Here is a 22,272-nt window from a genome sequence, read left to right on the forward strand (position 1 = left end):
GACAGGCTTGATGTTGTTCATTCTGCAGTCACGTCTCTGAAAAGCCTACAAGGGCCGGTTGTAGCTGCAGTGAAGGATACGCTTTCTTCCAGTGTGAAGAAAAACTCAGGATTCAAGGCTATCAGTGTTATTAACAGAGTGCTAAATGAAAGTAGTACCAAAGTCTTTGAAATTGAGTACACACTAGAAGTTTTGTGCAAGTTTAAATATGCACCCATTACATAATGTGAATTTGAACGATCATTTAGACAGTACAAAGCCATGTTACACGATAACAGGAGAAGTTTTCTATTTGGCAATTTGAAACACATGTTTGTTCCTTATTGTTATGGGGTTCGTAATGTAACAGCAATATGTAATTTTCAATTTTTAAGTTATGTACATGCATCTCCAGATTATTATATCTAGTTGTAATATTGGATCCATAACATGGTATGTGTTAAGACATGACGTGATTCTGTAGGTAGCCTATCAGCAATATATTTCCTTAAAATTTTCAAGTGTTCGTAACTTTCTTCTCCCTCTCGGTCACTCCTTGTTTCTTCAGTACCTTTCCTACATGCTATTCTAAAGACAGAGGACATTGAAGTAATTTGCTTAAATATAACATCCAACTGGTTAGAGATTGTATTTTAATCAATGTATAATGCCGAGAATTAAAAAAAATCTAATACAGGCTACATGTGTTACTGGTAAAGTAATATTTCGAATTTTATTGGTCATATTTTTATGTTTTAGGTCATAAATGCATGCATATATCCTATTTTTTAGGTCATAGAAATCCGCCCCCTAGTGATGAGAGTCACTTGCAGTTTAGGTTGGAGAAGCTACACTTACTCAAACTGCTTCGATCATTTGAATCCATATTTTTATGACCTTCAATCATCTTTAGTATTATCAAGAGAATGGCAATGTGCATAGGCCAATATTCACAGGTGCAAGGGAAAAAATTACCTTTCATTGAAGTTCTGGCTGATATGTACAGTACATCTACTATCAGACACTACAGCTGTTTGTATACATCTGAAGCTTGACTAGTGCAATATGTAACTAGTCAGCAGTGTATACAATGGAGGGAGAAAGGAACTGGCCACCCTACCCTATTATCTCCTGGCTTAATTGCCTCATGAGTGATGTCTTATTGGTGTCACGTATGAGGTTCAAACCTGTTTTCTGACAGTTGACTAAACAACAACAGAAAAATAGATCTATGATAAAACCATGGAAAATACCCATATAACAGGTATCTGTTTCACCATTATGCTAGAGAATCTCTTTCTTCTCACTAAAGCTCCAATTATGATCGGTATTACTATAAAGAAAATTATAATGAAAGCATGAGCAGTAACAATTACATTATAAATTTGATCATCCCCAATCAATGAACCTGGCTGCCCAAGTTCGGTCGATGTTCCTTCCCTCCCCCTCCCTCTCCTCACTCCCTCGCCCCCTTCCCTCTCCGCATCTCCCCCCTCCCCCTCTCTCTCCTATTTTTTTCCCTTCGTTTTTTCACCAGTCTTCGAAACGTATGGAGGCGCTTACCAATGTGACCAAACTCAGATTATCAAAATATACTCAAACTCGATGGAACTTCAGATCTCGTTTGGTTGAATCTATAAAAGTACTTAAGGAAAGTCTTCTACTGGAATTTTGGAAGACGACTTAAGGAAGTTGGAAGATACGACAATTAGGGAAGATAACGGATTTATTCGTCTATTAGAAGACTTTGAATTTAATTTCTTGCTTTCAGTTTTTAGCGATGTGTTTTCGAAAACAAGTATTTTCTTCGATATTCTCCAAATTAAAACTAGTGATATTGATTTCTGTACTAATGATTCGATGACCGAAAGAAATTATATTTTCTAAAGTTACTCGTTGCTTGATGTACTCGACTCACCAACATCGAAGATGGAGAGAGTTTCTCCGGGAAGCAAGTGTTTGTGTTAAAATGGGCAGTTTGATTGCGTCGGGAGTTATTGGCTGGTGGTTTGTTAGCGGAGTTTGGGCAGTGAATATTTATATTGTATGTAATGAGACTATGTTTAATTTTCCGCAGATCGAGTGTAGCGTGGATTATTATGTGTATGTAGAGAAGTTACCGCCAAGGACTGTGCACAATGCGATCATTGCGTTGGGAAGTATGTTCGATGTCGGGCTCTGTGATTATATCAACTATTGGACTATGACTGATTATGCATTTGTTGTATGCGAAGTGGGAATAGCTTTGAGTTTTAATCCATCTTCTGTGACTACTGTGTGATTGCAACGTGGGGAAAAGTCGCACTGACTATTGGTGTGCTCATATCTATGTTTAGTTGTTTTCTAGAGATTGCGGGACAAATGAACTTCCACTATGATTAGCCGTGACCATCCATCTCGCTGGAGTCAGTGGAGATCGCCCGGGATTGCGAGGCATTCAGTGAGTTACATCTCAAGCCAACCATTGGTGATGTCAGCGCATTTAACCAGTAGGTTTGAGCACCGGTGATCATCTGTAGCAGTGCGGTCAAAGCACTCTGCTACAATCGAAGGCGAATGCAGATTGCAGAGTCGACCGTGTCCCACTGTGAAGAGGTCCGAGAATTGGGGGCGTTCGGTAAGGAACGCCTCAAGACGGCGATGCTGGTTTGTTCATCCTGTCACCAAGTCGCAGTGCGGTCAAGGACTCCGAGTAAGCGTCGGATGGCGTTCTGGTGATGGCAGTCTGGGACCGCCGAATGCCCATCGTTTCCGACAAGTCGACCGTGTGCCTGTTGTGATGTATGGCTACCAGGCCACAAGAAATCTTATTACAGAATGTACCTCACACCTGGCGGGACTTGCGATTGCAGCACACATTTTAACAGCAAGTGGCTCAGAGAGGAACAAAGACACGACCTTGACTCTACCGCTGCTCGATGCGTACTGCTTCAAGGTACACTCCACCGCAAGAGCGGCGCCACTGTCTCTGTTGTTACGTACGCTATATGAGACGTTCAGAGCAAAAGTGGTGTAAGTCAAAATTGGATAATGAGGTTTAAAGTAAAAATTTTGTAAAATGTTGTGCAAAGTAGCAATTAATATGTCGTTCTTGCTACCCACTGACTACTAATAGTTTAAATAAAGTGAATATTAATTGCTACTTTGCGCTGTATTTTACAGAATGTTTACTTCAACCCTCATTACTAAAGATGAGGGATTTGTGCGGTTTGTCGTCAGATTGCGTGTGCATAGACGTTATACAGATGTATGCCCAGTGCCTGTGTTGTCTTCCGACGTAAACAAACCACGCGAAGAGTACAGTCTTAAAATGACAGATGCAACACTCCAGTAAGGTCTAGCAGATGACAATATACAAATATGAGGAATATGTTGAAATATTAGTATAGTTAGAAGAAGAAACTTGCCTTTATGATTCATTCATAGCTTCAGAGCCATCACAAACCGAATTGCACTGCACTACTACAGACGTTCTTAAATTATCGAATGTCAAACGTCGTCGTCGATCACTCAAACAGTTTTTGAACTGCGAAAAGCTTCTTTCAACGTCACAGGACGTTAACAGTGCATATGTCAAGTATACTATTCTGTCGTCTGATGATTTTGCATTATTCAGCATCTTACAAATTGTTAAATAGGTTTTATTTTTCTGTTATTTATTCTTTATTCTCTGTGTGCAAGGTCCTGGAGGTTAGATAATTCGATGGCTTAGGAAAATAATTTTTATTCTTTGTATTGACTTGTAACTTCCCTTTCTTGAGAAATTACCCTCACTCTCTATGTGAAATGTCATTAATGAAAATATATCTTCGCGAGGAAATGTCAGTATTTGGTTTACATTAGAAATGGGCGCGTTAGGAGTAAAATGGGAGATAAATGGAGACTGTGTTAGATGTGTAAGTCTGCTAGATATGCAGGGGCAATAGCAGCGCAAGTTACCTTAGCAAGTAGCGGACTGGCGAATTAAAACCTTTCATTTTTTTTTAGCCTTTCTGTTCGGCTGAATAACATTGTTAGTCTAATTTTATTTTTCAGAAAGAAAAGAACTAAAGGTTAATATGTTTAAGGATCGAGATATTTAATTAATGTAATCAATTCATTTATTGAAACGTACTGCAGAGTCTTTATAGGCCAGTTTCTGTCAGAAGCTTTTCCAATTCACTGTGGGCTAAAGCTAGGAGATACACTATCACCTTTACTTTTTAACTTCGCTCCAAATTTGCCATTAGGAAAGTCCAGGATAACAGACAGGGTTTGGAATTGAAAGATTACATCTGCTTCTTGTCTATCCGGATGACATGAATATGTTAGGAGAAAATCCACAAACGATTAGGGAAAACACGGGAATTTTACTTGAAGCAAGTAAAGCTATAGGTTTGGAAGTAAATCCCGAAAAGACAATGTGTATGGTTATGTCTCTTTACCAGAATATTGCAAGAAATGGAAATGTAATATAAAAATTGGAAATTTATCCTTCGAAGAGATGGAAAAATGTAAATATCATGGAGTAACAGTAACAAATATAAATGGCACTCCGGAGGAAATTAAACGCAGAATAAATATGGGAAATGCCTGTTATTATTCGGTTGGGAAGCTTTTGTCATCCAGTCTGCTGGCAAAAAGTCTGAAAGTTAGAATTTATAATTTTTTTTCTCGCTGTTATTTATAGTCGCTTTAACATCTTTGGTCATATCCCGAGTTAATCTTTTCGGTGAAATCCGAAGGCCTGTGTACTATTGTTGAGACTGGTTCTATTGTTGTGAACTAGATGGCGACTGTATTTGTATTACTGATTTGTTATGAATATGATTTCGGTGATGAATGAGGCCGGTGATATTCAGGGATGTTGTGGCCCGAATTTCCTGGCATTTGCCTTACGGTTAAGGAAAAATCCTGAAAAACTTCAACCAGGAAATTCAACCCGACTGGGGATAGAACCCGGGCCCTCTGCGTAAGAGACCAGCATGCTGAGCCCTACACCACAGAGGTGGTCACATCAGTTATATTATCGGTTGTTCGGTGTAGTTGTGAAACTTCGACTCTCACTTTGAAAGAGGAACAGAGATTAAGGGTGTTTGAGAATAAGGTTCTTAGAAAAAATATTTGGGGCTAAGAGGGATGAAGTTACAGGAGAATGGAGAAAGTTACACAACGCAGTAATCGATTCATTTATAATCTAAATCATGGTATATTTTTAATTAATTGTATAAAGAAGAATTTTAATAAACAGATACGTTAACACACGGAAAACAAACTGAAAAGATGAAATAAAACGAAGTACTGTTTTGGCTGAATTACTAATACAAGATTTAAAAACGTTTTAAAATATTAGTGGTTTATTGTTATTATTAATGGTAATAACAATTGTATGGTATTTAGTAGTAATCATCATGACATTAATAATAATCGTACAATAACAAATATACCGGACACAGGTGCCACTTTTGCCCTACTTTGGTTTACAAGAATCCGTTTTATCAGCACCGGCAGTGAAACGAATACTCTTCTTTTATAATTATGTATATGTAAAATTCTTTAATAATTTGTCAAACAAAACGAATTATTGTCTTGGCTGACGGTACTTTTGATTATGCTCCCAACCATTTCTATCAGATGTACACCAAACATTCTTGTGTTAATGATTTCAGCATTCCTGTGGTTACTTCTTTTTTTTTTTTGGCAAATACTAATACCATCAGTTCTCATCAACAATATTGCTATACCTTCCAAATCTACTGTTAAAAATTGAGGTATGTATTTTGATGAAAACTTAAGTTGAAACAATCAGTTTACAAATATTTAAAAAAATTTATATATATTTTATTTTATTGGGTTATTTTACGACGCTGTATCAACATCTAGGTTATTAAGCGTCTGAATGAAATGAAAGTGATAATGCCGGTGAAATGAGTCCGGGGTCCAGCACCGAAAGTTACCCAGCATTTGCTCGTATTGGGTTGAGGGAAAACCCCGGAAAAAACCTCAACCAGGTAACTTGCCACGACCGGGATTCGAACCCGGGCCACCTGGTTTCGCAGCCAGACGCGCTGAGCGTTACTCCACAGGTGTGGACTACAAAAAAATAATAGGGCCTATTGTCAGTTTTCCACTTCCTAACCCACATAAAGCAACTCATTCCCTTTCCTCTGAAAAAAAAAAATCCTTATCCAGACTCTTATAATGCCTTAATTTGATTATTCCGATGTTATATTGACTGATATCACTTCAAATTAGCGATAAAGCTACAGCGTGTCCATAATATGTACACAGTAATTGAAATGTATAATTTGTTTCATAAAAGACGGTTATTAAATAAAATTGTGGAACATAGAAACTTTGAATATTTATTTTGACAAGTAGAGGCGTATACATATTTATTACACAACTTTTACCACTGTATCACTTCGGATCCGAAGTAGAGGCGTGCTGTGTGACCTGTGAGATCAGTATTCGTGAATTACCACTTCGGCTGCTCTCGGTTATATTCGGTGGATTTGGGAATCTGGCCTGGCTGTACATTGAACCGCTCGTAAATAGATGAAGTCATTTGTTTTGATTTCATTGTAGCCATCGTCGTCGTTCCTGTAATAACTCCTATGTCACATATCGATTTTCAGATTTTTGCTCTATTAAATAACTTAAATAGTGATGCAGCAAATAATACAATCTACTATACAGGGTGTTTAAAAAATACGGGGCATAATTTTAGGTATGTATTTCCCACATGTAGACAATCAAAATAGTTCATTACAACATGTGTCCGGAAATGCTTCATTTCCGAGTTATGGCCTTCACAACATTGAAATTCACCGGAACGTTTTTCTTTCCGCAGGTCGTTGTCATTACAGAAGATGTTCAAAATGTCCACCTCCTGCTTGAATACAGACCTCACATCGATGTCTCATTGACCTGCGAACACGATCCCAAACTCCAGGAGTATTGCGTATGTCCTCAGAGCATGCCACAATTCGATTCCGAAGGGATTCCAAATCAGGCACCGGAGACGAATAAACCAGTGATTTTAAATGGCCCCACAAGTAGAAATCGAGAGGGTTCAGATCAGGTGAGCGTTGAGGCCAAGCAATTGGGCCACCTCTACCTATCCATCGATCAGGAAACCTTCGATCCAAGTACCGGCGAGCCATACAACTGAAGTGTGCAGGAGCGCCATCATGCAAGAAGTGAATGTGTTGACGATTGATCAGTGGAGTGTCTTATAAAACATGAGGTATGGTGTTTTCCAGGAAGTTTGTGTACGCCTGCACCGTAAGTCTGTTTACAAGTACATGGGGTCGAACTAATCGATCACCAATGATACCGGCCCACATGTTGAGGGAGAACCGCACCTGGTGATGAGATGGAACAGTTGCACGTGGGTTTTCATACGCCCATACATGCTGATTGTGGAAATTTGTTATGCCATCTCGTGTGAACTGTGCTTCATATGTAAATAATACTAAGGCAGGAAAGTTCGGATTTACACCACACTGCTGCAAGAACCACTGACAGAACCTAACTCGTTCAGGGTAATCTGCTGGTGACAGGGCCTGTACACGTTGCAAATGATAAGGATACAATTGATACTCTTTCAACAGTCTCCAGACAGTCGTATGAGGAACACTGACTTGCAACGCTACCCTTCGTTTGCTGATAGAAGGAGTCATGTTCACAGCCTCCAGAATCTCCTCCTGTACTTCTGGAGTTGTAGATCTTGGTCGTCCCCTTCCCAAACCAGGAGAGTTAAATTTTCCATACTCGCACAGACTGTAATGGAGACGTACAAATGTCTTCCGACCTGGAACATTGTCACTGTGGGTACCTCTCCTGGTACAAACGACGAGCCAGCGCAGCATTGCCATCCGCCTTACCGTACATGAAGTGTATCTCTGCCAGCTCTTGATTTGAATACATGTCGCACAGTCTAACGCCAACACAACACTGAATGTAACCTTCGCCTCGGAATGAACTGTCAGAGTGCCCTCTTAATGTCTCCTTTGGCGGCAACGACGTGCGGAAAGAAAAACGTTCCTGTGAATTTCAATGTTGTGAAGGCCATAACTCGGAAATGAAGCACTTCCGGACACATGTTGTAATGAACTATTTTCATTGTCTACGTGTGGGAAATACATACCTAAAATTATGCCCCGTATTTTTGAAACACCCTGTTATATAACTTAATTATATTTCTTTCGAAAATGTAAGAATTCACGATCTCCTATGCACTACTGCCATAGAATGAATGAATTTGTTTTTCTTTCTACTAAAAATGTAATATTTTGCACATAAAAGTTACGGAACAACGACACTATAATCTGAGGCGGTGGTGGAAATGTATTGTATTGTTATTTTAAAACTCTTGTATATCCTTAAATATCAGTCCTATCAAAATTTTTCCTGGGATAAAACTTATCGGCAATCATTTTTAAAGAAACTTTTGTTATGTAACATTTTTCACAAAAATCAATAATAAGCGAGATATTTCGGTTTATTTAATTCAGGCCCCCTTATAACTCCCCTTTTAAATAAAGTATTTTGAATGCTATATAGCCTAAAATATAAGTTACAAGAACTTAATTTATATTCTAATTGTCATAGAAATCCGTTCAGCCATTATCACGTGAAAAGGTAACAAACATCTAGACAGACAGACAGACTTAAATATCAGTCCTATCAAAATTTTGCCTGGGACAAAACTTATCGGAAATCATTTTTAAAGAAACGTTTGTTATGTAACATTTTTCACAAAAAATCAATAATAAGCGAGATATTTCGGTTTATTTAATTCAGGCCCCCTTATAACCCCCCTTTTAACCCCCCTTTTAAATAAAGTATTTTGAATGCCATATAGCCTAAAATCTAAGTTACAACGAACTTAATTTATGTTCCAATTTTCATCGAAATCCGTTCAGCCATTATCGCATGAAAAGGTAACAAACATACAGACAGACAGACATACAAACAAAAATTTCAAAAAAGCGATTTTCGGTTTCAGGGTGGTTAATGATATATGTTAGGACCAATTATTTTTTGGAAAATCGAAAATTACCAGAACAATTTCGGCTACAGATTTAGTATAGATGTAACTCAGAGTTGTGCTTACTATCCATGGCGATAAATAGCTAATAAACACACATCCAATTTGATTCTCAATAATGCATACTTATTCATACAAGCAGTTAAATTTAAGCAGTTTCATGGTATAATAACGTGGTCTGTGTTGCCACATGTACACTTAGCGGCAAAAAGAATGGGCCGGCCGACAATTTCTAAGTTCGAGAGATATAACATTGCGCATGCTCGTCTCGTCAAAGCCATAGTTCACGAGGTAACACATAATTAAACCATTTAAATTTGCTGTATTTTGTTTAAGAGTCTAAAATATGTAATAAAATCGAATGGCGGGTTGATTCTAGATACATCAGGGCCCTTGAATAGTGAAATAATAATAAAATTGATAAATACAAAATCAACCGGAGCGAATATGAACAGGAAAATCACGTATTATGCCGAACCAACATTAATTGTCAAAGTAGCCTAAGTTGTTACGGCATTGGTCTATTGAACAAGTTGATAGTAGTAGCTCAAGGTTCGAATCTCCCTCAAATCTTCTTTTTTTTTATTACATATTTGCCATCATATGTGTCTCGCAAAGCTATAATTATGTGGCGATATCTCTTAGAATATGCTCAAACTCTAATAAATAATAAACCTCCCTCTCTCTTTCAAGCAATACTGCGATCTGTTAATACAACGTTCTGTCTCGTCATTACGCTTGAAGATGGCACAGAAACAATAACTCATTGCCTTGGTTCGCATAGGTTATTCTGCGTATGCTACTCTCCGACAGGACTTCGATTGGAGAAATGTCATTTTCTCCGACCAGGTAATTGTCTCCAGTAGCATTCTGCGTATACTAATCTCTGACAGGACTTCGATTGGAGAAATGTCATTTTCTCCGACGAGGTAATTGTCTCCAATAGCAACGATAGTATTGCCCTAGTTTATTGTATGAATGGCCACAGATACGATGAACGCTTCGTGAGACGAATTAACAAGTCGGGTTGCGTGTTAGGGGTGGATGTCATAAGATTGGGCAGGACTTCTGGACGCATTCACGGGCGGTTTATGGCAGAAGTCTACGAACACATATTGGCAAATGTAATGATCCCTTCCACCTGAAAACGATATCCAGAAGGAACACTTTTCTTCCAGCAGGATAATCATCCAATACACACCGCCAACTGGAATCAAAGATGGTTTACGAGGAGGCGTGATGTCGACCCAGTCGACTGGTCTCCAAAATCACCAGATATGAATCCAATTCAAAATTTGTGGGCTGCAGTCAAAAGGATCCTACACTCTAATTGGGCAGAACAACCACCCGTTTGGACACCTGAGGAATTGTGGGACAGAGTTCTAGATGCATGGAAGAAGATGGCCAAGAATTTAGACCTGTTCCATAATCTTGTGGACTCCATGCCGCGCAGAATGAGGGCAGTTGTTGACGCAGGTGGTTTGTGGACGAGATACTAGTCCCCAGCACAGGCCTTATTTTGCTAATATATTAAAAATTGTTTGGTTTTGTTAATTTAATTATTTATTTGTGTTTGATATGCGTCTGTTTTTTTAGGATGTGAAACAAGTATTTTTGTTTATACAGGCCAGGTCTCACCTATTAATAGCCCACTGGTGATGGGCAATAATATTTTTACAAGGCAGGCATAACGAAGTTTGTTAACAAATGCCATTTCACATTTAAACTAATAAATTAAGTAAAAGTTAAAATAAAAAAAATAATAATTTTACCGTACTGGGAAGCGAACTTACAACCTCTGGTACGGATGTCAGACTTCTTACCACTGGGCCACACACTGCTCGTAAGGTTTACTACATTATAGATGGACGACTTTCAATGAAGAGACACCACAGCAATGCCTTGCAGTGGGTTACGTTTACACGAGTGAACAGCGCGATAGAACTTAGCATTACCATAGACAAGTGTACATTTTACAAGTTCCGTATCACATGCTTTTGAAGACTGTCAGTTCTTGTAAAGCCATACTACTCATAGGCTACTACCATTATTGTTAAAATACAGAGTGATTCACGAGGATTTACTGCTACTTACATAGCGTATTTCCGAAAACATTGAGCAAAAATGTCCTATAAACATGTGTCTTAATCTCAGTATTTTCAGAGTTACACTAATTTCAACTTGTTAGTGAAATAACCTTTTTTTCTTTAGTTTTAAGGGTAAAAGAATATTTACAAATAGAGAATGAACTATTCAGAAGTAGGTTTATCATTTCTTTAATTGGCTAGTGTTCTGAAGCTAAAAATGTGTTGTTAATTGCTTTGTACAAATATTGTTTTTCAATTTTTAACTAAAAATTGCATCATTCTTACGCACTTATCACAAAAATTGTTATGAATCATACGACTTTAGGAACTGTATTCTTTACAGTTTAATTATGCATCCTAAAGTATAGTCTTAAAGAATTTACAAGAGCGGCGCGATTTGTAACAATTGTTGTGATAAATTCGTAAGAGAAAGGACGCCGTGAATATTCTAGGGATAAAGGCATGGAAAACGAAGGCCAGAGATAGAGAATACTGGAAGAGACGCATTGAGGAGGCCAAGGCTCAAATTGGGCTGTAGCGCCATAGGAGCAGCAGCAGCAGCAGCAAGTTCGTAAGAAAAATTTAATTTTGTAGTTAAAAATCGAAAAAAAAAATCTGTATGAAGCAACTATGGAATTCACTACACATTTTTAGCTTCAGAATACTATGTAAGGATTAATTTTGGTCCTACAGAATTTATCTGTTATGGTAATAAAGGGAAAAACACTAGAGGAGAGGGATTCGATCTGGTGTTGTGGATTGAACTTCAGTGTAGCTCAGTGGTTAGAGCGCTTGGTACATGGAACCAAGGACCTGGGTTTGATCCCTGGCATCCGAGCACATTTTTCTCCTCTCTCCTCTAATAACAATTGTTCAGAATACTGGCTAATTACAGAGATGATACATACACCTGAACAGTTCATTCTTTATCTGTAATATTGTTTTACTCTTAAAACTAAAGAATAATGATATTTTACAAACAACTTCAAATTAGTGTAACTCTGAAAATATTAAGATTAGGACACATGTTTATATGACTTTTTTTGCTCAGAATGTCTTCGGAAATATGCTCCGTAAGTGGCGGTAAATCCTTGTGAATCACCCTGTATAGTTTGAACATTTGTTTGAGTTGCCAGTAGCCAATTTATTTTTGTTTATGTTAAAAATAGAGTACAGTACTTTCAATTTCAAATATATTTGTACAAGAACTACTACCATTTTCTTTAATATAAACCCGACTTTTAACTTTCAAATATCCTCGAATATCCATGAATAGTAAGTAGCCTGTATAAAGTGCAATGAATAATATTTGATTTATAATTTAAAAAATATTTATATGGTGTCTTTCACAGCTTTGCGTTGAAACTATTTTTATTGTGGCTCCTATGGTATTATAGTCTGGTTGAATGCAACATCGCTAGATGACAGCGGTAGTGAACTTGCTACACGACGAGTCCGTTTCTGTCTGCTACACTATTTACCGCGCATGTGAAGAATCAGAGGAGGAACTCCTCCCTACCCATTCATTTACTTGCTTTAAAACTCTGCTTCTTTCTCTGGCCTCAACAAAATGTGTCGTTTATTTTAATTTACTTTCAACCGTTAGTTTGGAAGCGGTTGGTACCTACTGTGCATGCATTACATTTACTCTTCGTTTTCTCTCTATACTCTTCTCTGTCTCTCTATCCTCTGTATATTCTCTCTCCTCTCTATGATCTTTTTTCTCTGTCCTCTCTATCCTTTTTTCCCCAGTCTGTTTTCTTTATAGTCTTTATTCTCTCAGTGCTATTCCCTCAATCCTATCTTAATATCTTTATCCTGTCTGTCCTCTCCACCGTCTCTGTCTCTGTCCCCTATATGTCTTCTATATCTCCTCTGTTCTCTCTTTCTTCACTATTTTCTGTATCTTCTCTGTAGCCTCTCTATTGTCTCTGTCCTCTCAGGTCTCAATATCTTCTCTCTCCTCTTCGTTCTCTCTATTCCCTCTGTCTTCCTTTTCCCCTTTATATCCTCGCGTCCTCTCTATCCTGTCTGTTCAAGTTCACAGTTTGGGAGCGGTGTCCAACATCCCTGCTCTTGAGTAATCACAGTTTGAAATCAGTAAACATGCAGTGCTTACAAAGTAATTTGTTGCCCAGTATTATAGCCGTGCTCTCATGCTTAACATGTTGGCATCATACAATAACGTGCGGTGTGCTTTTAAAACATAATTTCTCCGACCAATTGTTGCTCTGTAGGTTTCACTCTAAGCGTCACATTGTCACATACTTCCTCGATAAGAATAAGCACTAGTTTGTTATATTGTTAAATGATTATTATTATTATTATTATTATTATTTCATATACGAGTATGTTGACATTCTTAACTCTTAATAATAACTCTTTAATAATAATTTTTAATCACATACCTTAACGTTCGTCCTTAGCACAAGACATTGCAACCTCGGTTTTAGTCCACATGGATTAGACAAGTAGGTGTCATTTAATAATGGAAGAAGCTTATTGGTTGCAATATTGAAATTGAGGTGAGTGATTGGAGCGGTGACATAAGAAATTGAAAACAATAATACAATTAAATTTCAAAGACCTGCCAAATGTTATGCACGAGGCTGCTCAAAGACCTGCCGAATGTTAACAATGAGAGCGCGGTGATAATAAGTATAAGTACAACTTGTGTAAAGTCGGTAAATCTTTATTTATCCACTCTTTTAAATTACAAAGATCATTCAGATTTGGCAAACATATGGAAACAGAAAAAAGAGAAAATCGCAGTACTCAGAGAAACATCTGTCACAGCCACTTTTTCCACTAACACTTGATAAATGTAGGCTATTCATTCTTCAATAATCTCTTTATGATGGTATAACAATCTTAAAATACATATTTGGTAGTTACATTATATCAATATAAATATCTATAGTCTCATATTCAGGTATTAGCAATACTTTGTTCCATTGTTTCCGTTCTGGATATTAATAACCACTTCATACAAACGACGTGACATAGCAATTGCACTTTGTAAACAGGCACTATGAATTCTTGGAAAAACAAAAAGTGTGTTGAACTAATAAAATTATACTTACAGCACAATTCATTTAAATTTTCAAATGCAGTTAGCTGCCAACAATAGAATTTAATAATAAAATACACGAATTTTAATTTTTTTTTAAATCCTGTTCTTATTTGAATTAAACATTAATATTCTTGCAATTTTCTTACATCCCCTTCTATGCAAATATAAGAAATTGTGAAATATTACAATGTACATGTACTCATGCATGCTCACATTCACATACATTGAAATGTATATGCGCAAGTACACAGTATAGACACACTTCATGGCACAATACACAATTATACGCACACAGGCCTATACATGTATGCATAATGGTAAATACATTCGATCTTTCATGAATAATACATTTTTGAAGTAACATGTTCGTTAAACGTTTTAACTAAACAAATATTAAGATATTTCTGAATGTTTTGTTAAGTTTTATTCGAATCTCAGAAAATATAGTTAGTAATTCAATGAAACTGGTAGCAAAACAGATGTATGGGCATGGGTGGGCAACTCGTGCTCTCAAACTGTGAACAAACTCAGTCAGGTAGAACGAACTCTGTGCTAACTGCAGTGTACGAGGGCCTTGCAACACGAGTGGTTGTTGGTTCGCTTGCGTCTACAGTGATTGGCGGCTTGTAACTGCAGCGGCTGCCTCGGTGTGTGCTTTTTTGTGCCAAGGTGTTTAGCGCCTTGGGAGTACGAGTTACCCACCCATTTGTATGGACTTTGTTTTGCCCTCTCATAACATACTGTATACCATTTCACTCCTGTCCAATGATTCAATCGTTCACTATGATGTGTAGGAACTCTGGCGTCTTTTCTATGGTTACATAATCTTCAAAGTCGTAAATGGAGTTATTTTCATTTCCTATAAGCCAGTAGGTGTTCATCACACCCTTCCCCTGAAAAATAATTAGTGAAACAATATAAATATAGGCGTCCAAACACAGAGATTTTGTAACTACTATGTTTGTGAGATGTTCAGAATTAAATAAATAGGCAGGGAAACCAGTCCATGTTATAATGACATATTGGGAAGAAGAAGTTAATAATAATAATAATAATAATAATAATAATAATTTATTGCTAGAACAAAGATACATATTGTGTTTGTTTGTTTCTTTTTATATAAAAATTAATCTAGCACTCTTAGAAAGAGTACTACTTGTGCTCAGGGGGCATTCCATAGAAATTTTAAGACAAGTATTTTATTAATTAACAGAATAAAAGTAAAAGAGAAAAAAAGACAGGTATTACAATAACTAAAACTTTATAATTTCCCCGTGAGCAATAATTTTTAACTGATTTTTTAAAATAAGGAGCTAAATTCCCAAACATTCAATTTTCTAATATTGAATGTTTGCGAATTTAGCTGTTATAGTGTGACCAAGCATTCAGCCATATTGGTGAAATGCTGAACTAAACATCTTAGTTCAACCTATGAGATATTAAATGCAGAAGATTAAAATTTGGTAAGGGATATCCTTAATGATAATGATAATGATGATGATGATAATAATAATAATAATAATAATAATAATAATAATAATAATAATAATAATAATAATAATAATAATAATAGGACAAAAGCATAACGTTACAAATGAAAGTTATGGGACCATCCTTAGATCGGGTAATTATCGGTCCAATGAAGGAGGGCAGAAGTCATGGGCTTATTGTGGGTGACTCGCGCATTCGCAGGTAAGTTAGCAGATCTGTAATATATACTCAAACAGATCATAACAAACCGATAACAGCGACCTCCTTGCGATAAGGCTTGTCCGTTGGCACATAATATCTTGTTATACAGGGTGATTCAAAACCTCTGCGACATACTCTGAGGGATGATAGATCTAACAATAAGAAACCCTTTTTGTTAAATAACTTTTGTCTTTTAATGAGTCATTTCGAAGTTATCGTTGAAAATGTTTTTGCGCGGGTGTACGTCAATGTATGCGAATGTGTGTACCCCTGTTTGTTTGTTGAGATGCTTGTAAGAGACGAGAAGGTTGTTGTTTGTTTACGTTTAACGTTCAATATCTTTTCCTTTCAGTTCAGAGTAATCATCAATTGAGAATGGATGTCTACGCGGTCTTCCACCAATACGCAGGGGACGAAGACCAATCGTCTTGAAGGCGCTGATAAAGTCGAGCAAACATTGTGTGGTGAGGGTGATTTCTGTTTTGAAACTGTTGTTGGTACATGAGGAGAGCTCTTCTTCCATTTCCGCGAGCCTCCTCATAACACATTACCATGTCGGCCAACTCGGGAGAAGTGCAGACATCCATTTTCAATTGATGATTAAACTGAATTGAAAGGAAAAGGTATTGAACATTAAACGTAAATAAACAACAACAACCTTCTCGTCGCTTACAAACATCTCAACAAAGAAAGAAAGAAAGAAAGAAAGAAAGAAAGAAAGAAAGAAACAAACAAACAAACAGGGGTGCACACATTTGCATACATTGACGTATGACCCCGCAAAAATATTTTCAACGGGAACTTCGAAATGACGCGTCAAAAGACGTAAGTTATTTAACAAAAAGGGTTCCTTATTGTTAGATCTATCACCCCTCAGAGTTTGTCGCAGAGGTTTTGAAACATCCTGTAAAGCCTTGGACCGAAGTTGCTACTGTGATTATAAGCTACAGTTGTAGTACATTTAAGTTCTGTCAAGCATATGTTGTCTGATCTTTTAGTTCTATATACATGTGAATACAAATTAAATATATTTCCGTTTTTGTGTATGAAATTCAATAAGACATTGTTATAAATTTGATGGGTATCAAATACTTTGAATTCAGAGTACTACAGTTCTAAAGGGATAATCAAGAGGTGTATTAAGACATATTTTTATTATTCTTTTCTTTAGCAGTGTTACTTGCATGGGAAGATACTAAAAGCACAACCCCATCCTATAATACCATACTGTATTATACCTTGTACTAATGCGAGGTAAATCAGAAGTAAAGTATGGATAGTCAACTAATTTCGTAGGATAACAAAATCGTGAATAATTTTTCTTAATCTAATGCAAAAAAAAGAACATGCTCATCCATTATAAGTGTTGGTCGATTAATATTCCAGATACTTAACTTCAGAATAAATTGTTTCAATTATTTCTGTTTTGAAAGATTTGAACTCTGCAATTTTGTAGCAAATTCAAATGGGATTTCTCAGCATTATTTTTATGCTACATCACACATATTTTTGGGTCTGAAGATAGATTGAGAACTAGCATGTGAGGTCAATAATGGTGTCGGTAGTAATGATGATTTTGTTTCCATTACATAGTTAGTAATTATTTCGAAATCGAATTATTGCAGCATAAAAGGCCGTTCTGTAACCTTTACATGAAATGAGTCAAAGTCAGGATGCCCTTTATCACAACCCTGTTCAACATCTACTTGAAGGATTTAGTAAACAACTGTTTTCAGAACATGGGAGGAGTGATAGTAGGTAGAAGAAGAATAAAGTGCATAAGATTTGCTGGTGTTGATAGCAGAAGATATTAAGGGATATAATACTGGAGTTAAATGACAGCTGTGAGCAGTATGGGATGAAGTTAAATACAAACAAAACGAAGACTATGATTATCAGAAGAAAAATAAAGAAGATGAGCATGCAAATTCGAAATGAGGTAGTAGAGCAAATGAACAGCTTCAAATACTTGGGATGTACAATAAGCAGTAACATGAGCTACTCCTAGAAAGTCAAAAGGAGATAGCATGGCCAAGATAGGTTGTAATAGAAAAAAGCAGCATCTTCTGTGGACCTCTGGATAAAGAACTAAGGAAGAGACTAGTGAAATGCCTTATGTGGAGTATGGCATTGTACAGGGCAGAAACATGGACATTATGACAAAGTGAAGAGAAGCGACTAGAAGCATTTTAAATATGCTTATGGGGCAGAATGGAGCATGTGAAAGGGACAGACAGAATAAGAAATGAAGCTGTGTTGGAAAGAGTGGGTGAAGAAAGAATGATGTTGAAACTTATCAGGAAGAGAAAAAGGAATTGGTTGGGTCACTGGCTGAGAAGAAACTTCCACTGAAAGATGCACTGGAAGGAATGGTGAACGGGAGGAGAGTTTGAGGCAGAAGAAGATATCAGATGATCGACGACAATAAGATATATGGATCATATGCGAAAACAAAGAGGAAGGCAGAAAATAGGAAAGACTGGAGAGTACTGGATTTGCAGTGAAGGATATGCCTTTGGACAGAAAACTATGAATAAACGAATTAATACTTTTATTAATATAATTCTGAATAAATTAATGAATACTTTTATTAATATATTTCAATGCAAGCAAGGATATTATTTCTCATTTTGTTCTTAAAGTCTGGTAGCCTGAAGTCCATAAGAATGCTACTGAGAAAAAATACAAAATTGTCCTTATTTATTATGCATAAGTTTACCTTAACTTCCATTGGTCCTCTATATTTCACAATATATCCACCGAGGAGATCCAAACAATCTTTCGTTTTCTGTGATATGTGAATTCTCATAGCTGGAAACAAAAACGTTTGATTATCAGTTTCTTCCCATCAAGTCACGCTAAAAGCAAGCTCATTGTTCCAGGAAGCAAAATCGTAGGACACATTTATGTTATAGTGTTATTGGCATTTATAAGAAAACTTAACAAACATTATTTGTGTCATGAAAATATAGTTACTGCATTCTTATGACTAAAAATAATGCTAATGTTAAATTAATACTTGATTCTGCTCTCAACTTCACATAGCATAAAAGCTACATGTTAAATCTTCAATCCAAAGAGAATAAGATGATAAGTAGGGCTAGGATTTTCATGATCCAGCAAATTTTTTATAAGGTCAATGAGGTATACATAAATCCATTTTATGAAAAAATATTTAAATGAAAGTACTTTGTTAGAGCATACTTTACTATTTTATCTTCATAGAGCATATTTTAATGATGTATTAGTTATATTCAGCATATATTTATCTTTTGAACCTTTTTATACAATTGTCTAAATCCAAAGTTGGTTTCATTCTTTCTTTGAATTTCTTAGAATTATGTTCTATCATTTTCATCTGGTAAAATTTTAATATTTCCTTCCTCCCTATTCTGTGGAATGTGCAAAATGGACTTGATCCTAAATGGTCACGAGTTACGACAAATATCTACAGTATATCATTTTCACGCAGGTAAAGAAAGGCGTAACTAGGCATCTCACTTGAAGCAACTGGATGTGGAAGTAGGAAAAACTACTCTGTTGCCAAATTTAGAAAGAGGAGGGTGTGTGTGATATAGAGAGAGGCAAGAGAGGTTTTCTTTTGTTACCATAGCTAGGACAATGAAGTATTGTGACTGACCACTGACCAGCAGCTTCAGACTTCAGCTCTCTTTATGTAATTGAATTTTATTGAAGTTGTGAGTATTGGCAAGTGAAATACCTGAGTAAAGAAAAATAATCTAGTAAAATTAAAACAATATGTTAGTCAATATGGTGAAAAAGTGTTTACTGTTAAGCAGCATTGGCAACAGAAAAACATAAACGTGGTGAAAAAAGGAGTCAAAATGAAAAATGCTCCTAGGAGAAACCCATGCATATTCCCAATTCCATGAAGATTTATGTGAAGCATTTCTCAGTGCCGATATTCATCTATATAAAGTTAATCACCCAAAACTGTGTTAATTCTTAGAAAAGCACACAGGCAAATCTATATCAGATTCTTCTACATTTAGAAAAAGTTATATTGTCCGCTACTAAGTAAAATGAACACAGGAGATTAGAAATAGGGTTACAGGCAAAAAAATATATATATGTGTATCTAGTGATGAATCAACAGACACCATCATTTTCATTTGAAAATCTGCACAAAGTATTCATTGCATAGATATGAAAAGAAAATTTGGAGCAAGTCATGATGGGAGTCCATTTCTATATAGGTAACAATTTCGCAAGACTGTCCACAAGTAGCATATATACAGGGGCTCTTGTTCACTGCACATGCACAGTGTGTTGTAAGCAAAATTTATACAATACGGGAGCTCCAAAGTTTACTTCCCTATCTGTACATTGCAACTCATATCTCATAATATAGATACAATGAAAGTTTATGATAATAAGTTAGCATTTTCTGTTTTGAATAAAATTTATATGCCTTGAAATTCCATAAATTTAATTTTTTCTCTTCTGGTTGTCATTCTAGGTATAGTTTATACCTCCGAAATAAACTATAAGAAATTATTTAAATTTGTTATGTGTAATTTTTATACAGAATGGACCATTTAAGTTGATACTGTACTATATCTCCAAAACTAAGGGTTGTAGAAAGAAATGTCCTGGATAAAAGTGACTTGACATTATGGGGAAAAGTAAATGTCATTTGTCGTATTTTATTTGGAGAACGTTTGGACGGTCATTTGAGGGTCAAGGTACGTTTTTTAAATGGGAACCAACATTTTTTATTGTTTCCTTATTCCACCACAAAATAAACAGCCTTTGTAAAACCGAATTTACTAAAGATGTTATTAATTGGTCCAACAGAATAATATCTGTTATAATGACAATTAATATCTGAGGAGAAAAATTCGCTCCGGCACTGGGGATCGAACCCGGGTCCTTGGTTCTACGTACCAAGCGCTCTGACCACTGAGCTACGCCGAATTCAATCCACAGCACCGGATCGAACTCTTCCCCTACAGTATTTCCCTTTTGTGGCCTGACTCCAAGTTGGGCATATGCGTTGACACTTATATTCCAAGTCAACTGCCATTATACAAGGAGCGCACTCAGCTGAGTGACTAATGGCCGGGATTCCGCAGTAAAGTGCACAGCAATCTGTACAGAGTCATGCACTGCTAGCTAGACGAATTTACTAAAGATGTTATTAATTAACAACGGACACAATGTCTCATTGCCTCCTCGCCTACTGTTATGCTGGACTGTTTCGAATGAGTCCAACCATTCATTGTGCTCTTCATACACAGCCATTCATAATTTTTGTTGTTATTTACGTTGGTGTAAGAACAATTGCAAAGTGCTTTATACAAAAATTGCTTAGTTTTTTATGAGGAATGAGAAAATAACATAAAAAAGGTAGGTTTCCATTTAAAAAAAATTAAATTGACCATGACCATCACAACGTCCTCCAAATAAAACACGACAAATAGCATTTGCTTTCCCCCATAATATCAAGCAACTTTTATTCAAGACATTTCTTTCTACAATACTTAGTTTTGGAGATATTGTACAGTATCAACTTAAATGGTTCACCCTGTATTATAGGGCATATTTCTGGAATTTTTAACTCGTAAATGTATTCTTCACACTGCATATTTTGGCGACTTTAGGAAATAAAAATCGTAGTGCTAATGACAAGGGTTCATTTTTCCATTTGAAGCAATAAACAGACGTATAAAACATACAAAATCCAACTTTACATACTCCGAATGTTTTTTTTTTTTTTTATCCAATGCCACCAGGTTGTCTTTTCGACATTTCTGGTCTTCTCTCCTGGCTGTGGCTTAATTGTAACCCACTTCTGAGGTTGGGGCGCCTGGAAGACGGAGTTACATTACCCCGATGATGTGATAGGATGATTATGATAATGTAGTGCCAGGAGAGGTCTTAAATCTAAACTTAACCTAAATTCCAGACCATGGACGAACACAGGAATAATCCCCTTTAAGGAAAAATTCCTGTGCTCTAACCGGGAATCGAACCCGGGACCTCATGAACTATAGCCAGAAGCTCTGACCACTAGACCATGAGGCTGGTCATATACTCCGAATGTACAGTTCCAGAAAAAAAAAATGGCCGAACTCTTGAACATCCTTACAGAGCATGATTCACACCACAACGATTTAACAACGGTTTTTAACACAATATTATTTGAATAGTATTAAAGGAAGTTATTTCACAACTAACGCATAAAGCACGAAATTAATCTGAAAATAAGATCAAATTAATGCCTCAGAGTCATTATTAAACAATCATGATACAGTGTGACAACCCCGTTCATGAGAATTCAACGTAATCATTCTGAGAGATCTATGCTAGCATACTTGCTTGCAGACTACAAGTTCAGGGTTCGAATACTGTCGAGAACAGAGTTTTTCTTAATTAATTATGCA

General features: G+C 36.5%; 1 protein-coding gene across 11 annotated transcripts in view; it reads right to left on the reverse strand.

Moving 5' to 3' along the window:
- Positions 1-13,754: 13,754 nt before the first annotated feature.
- The window catches only part of LOC138698410 (uncharacterized), a 375,207-nt gene continuing 366,689 nt past the window's right edge, over positions 13,755-22,272 (reverse strand). For 10 of the 11 annotated variants that reach the window (XM_069824350.1, XM_069824341.1, XM_069824331.1 and 7 more), the window contains 2 exons: positions 18,585-18,676; positions 13,756-15,066 (listed from right to left, as the gene is read on the reverse strand). In XM_069824350.1, the coding sequence (XP_069680451.1) occupies positions 14,944-15,066; positions 18,585-18,676 (215 nt within the window). In that variant the 3' untranslated portion in view covers positions 13,756-14,943. Of the gene's footprint in view, positions 15,067-18,584; positions 18,677-22,272 lie in introns of all 11 variants that reach the window. The other variant, XM_069824370.1, reaches the window with a different exon arrangement.

The sequence above is a fragment of the Periplaneta americana genome, chromosome 1, assembly GCF_040183065.1.
Source record: "Periplaneta americana isolate PAMFEO1 chromosome 1, P.americana_PAMFEO1_priV1, whole genome shotgun sequence".
NCBI classification, from domain to species: Eukaryota; Metazoa; Arthropoda; class Insecta; order Blattodea; family Blattidae; genus Periplaneta; species Periplaneta americana.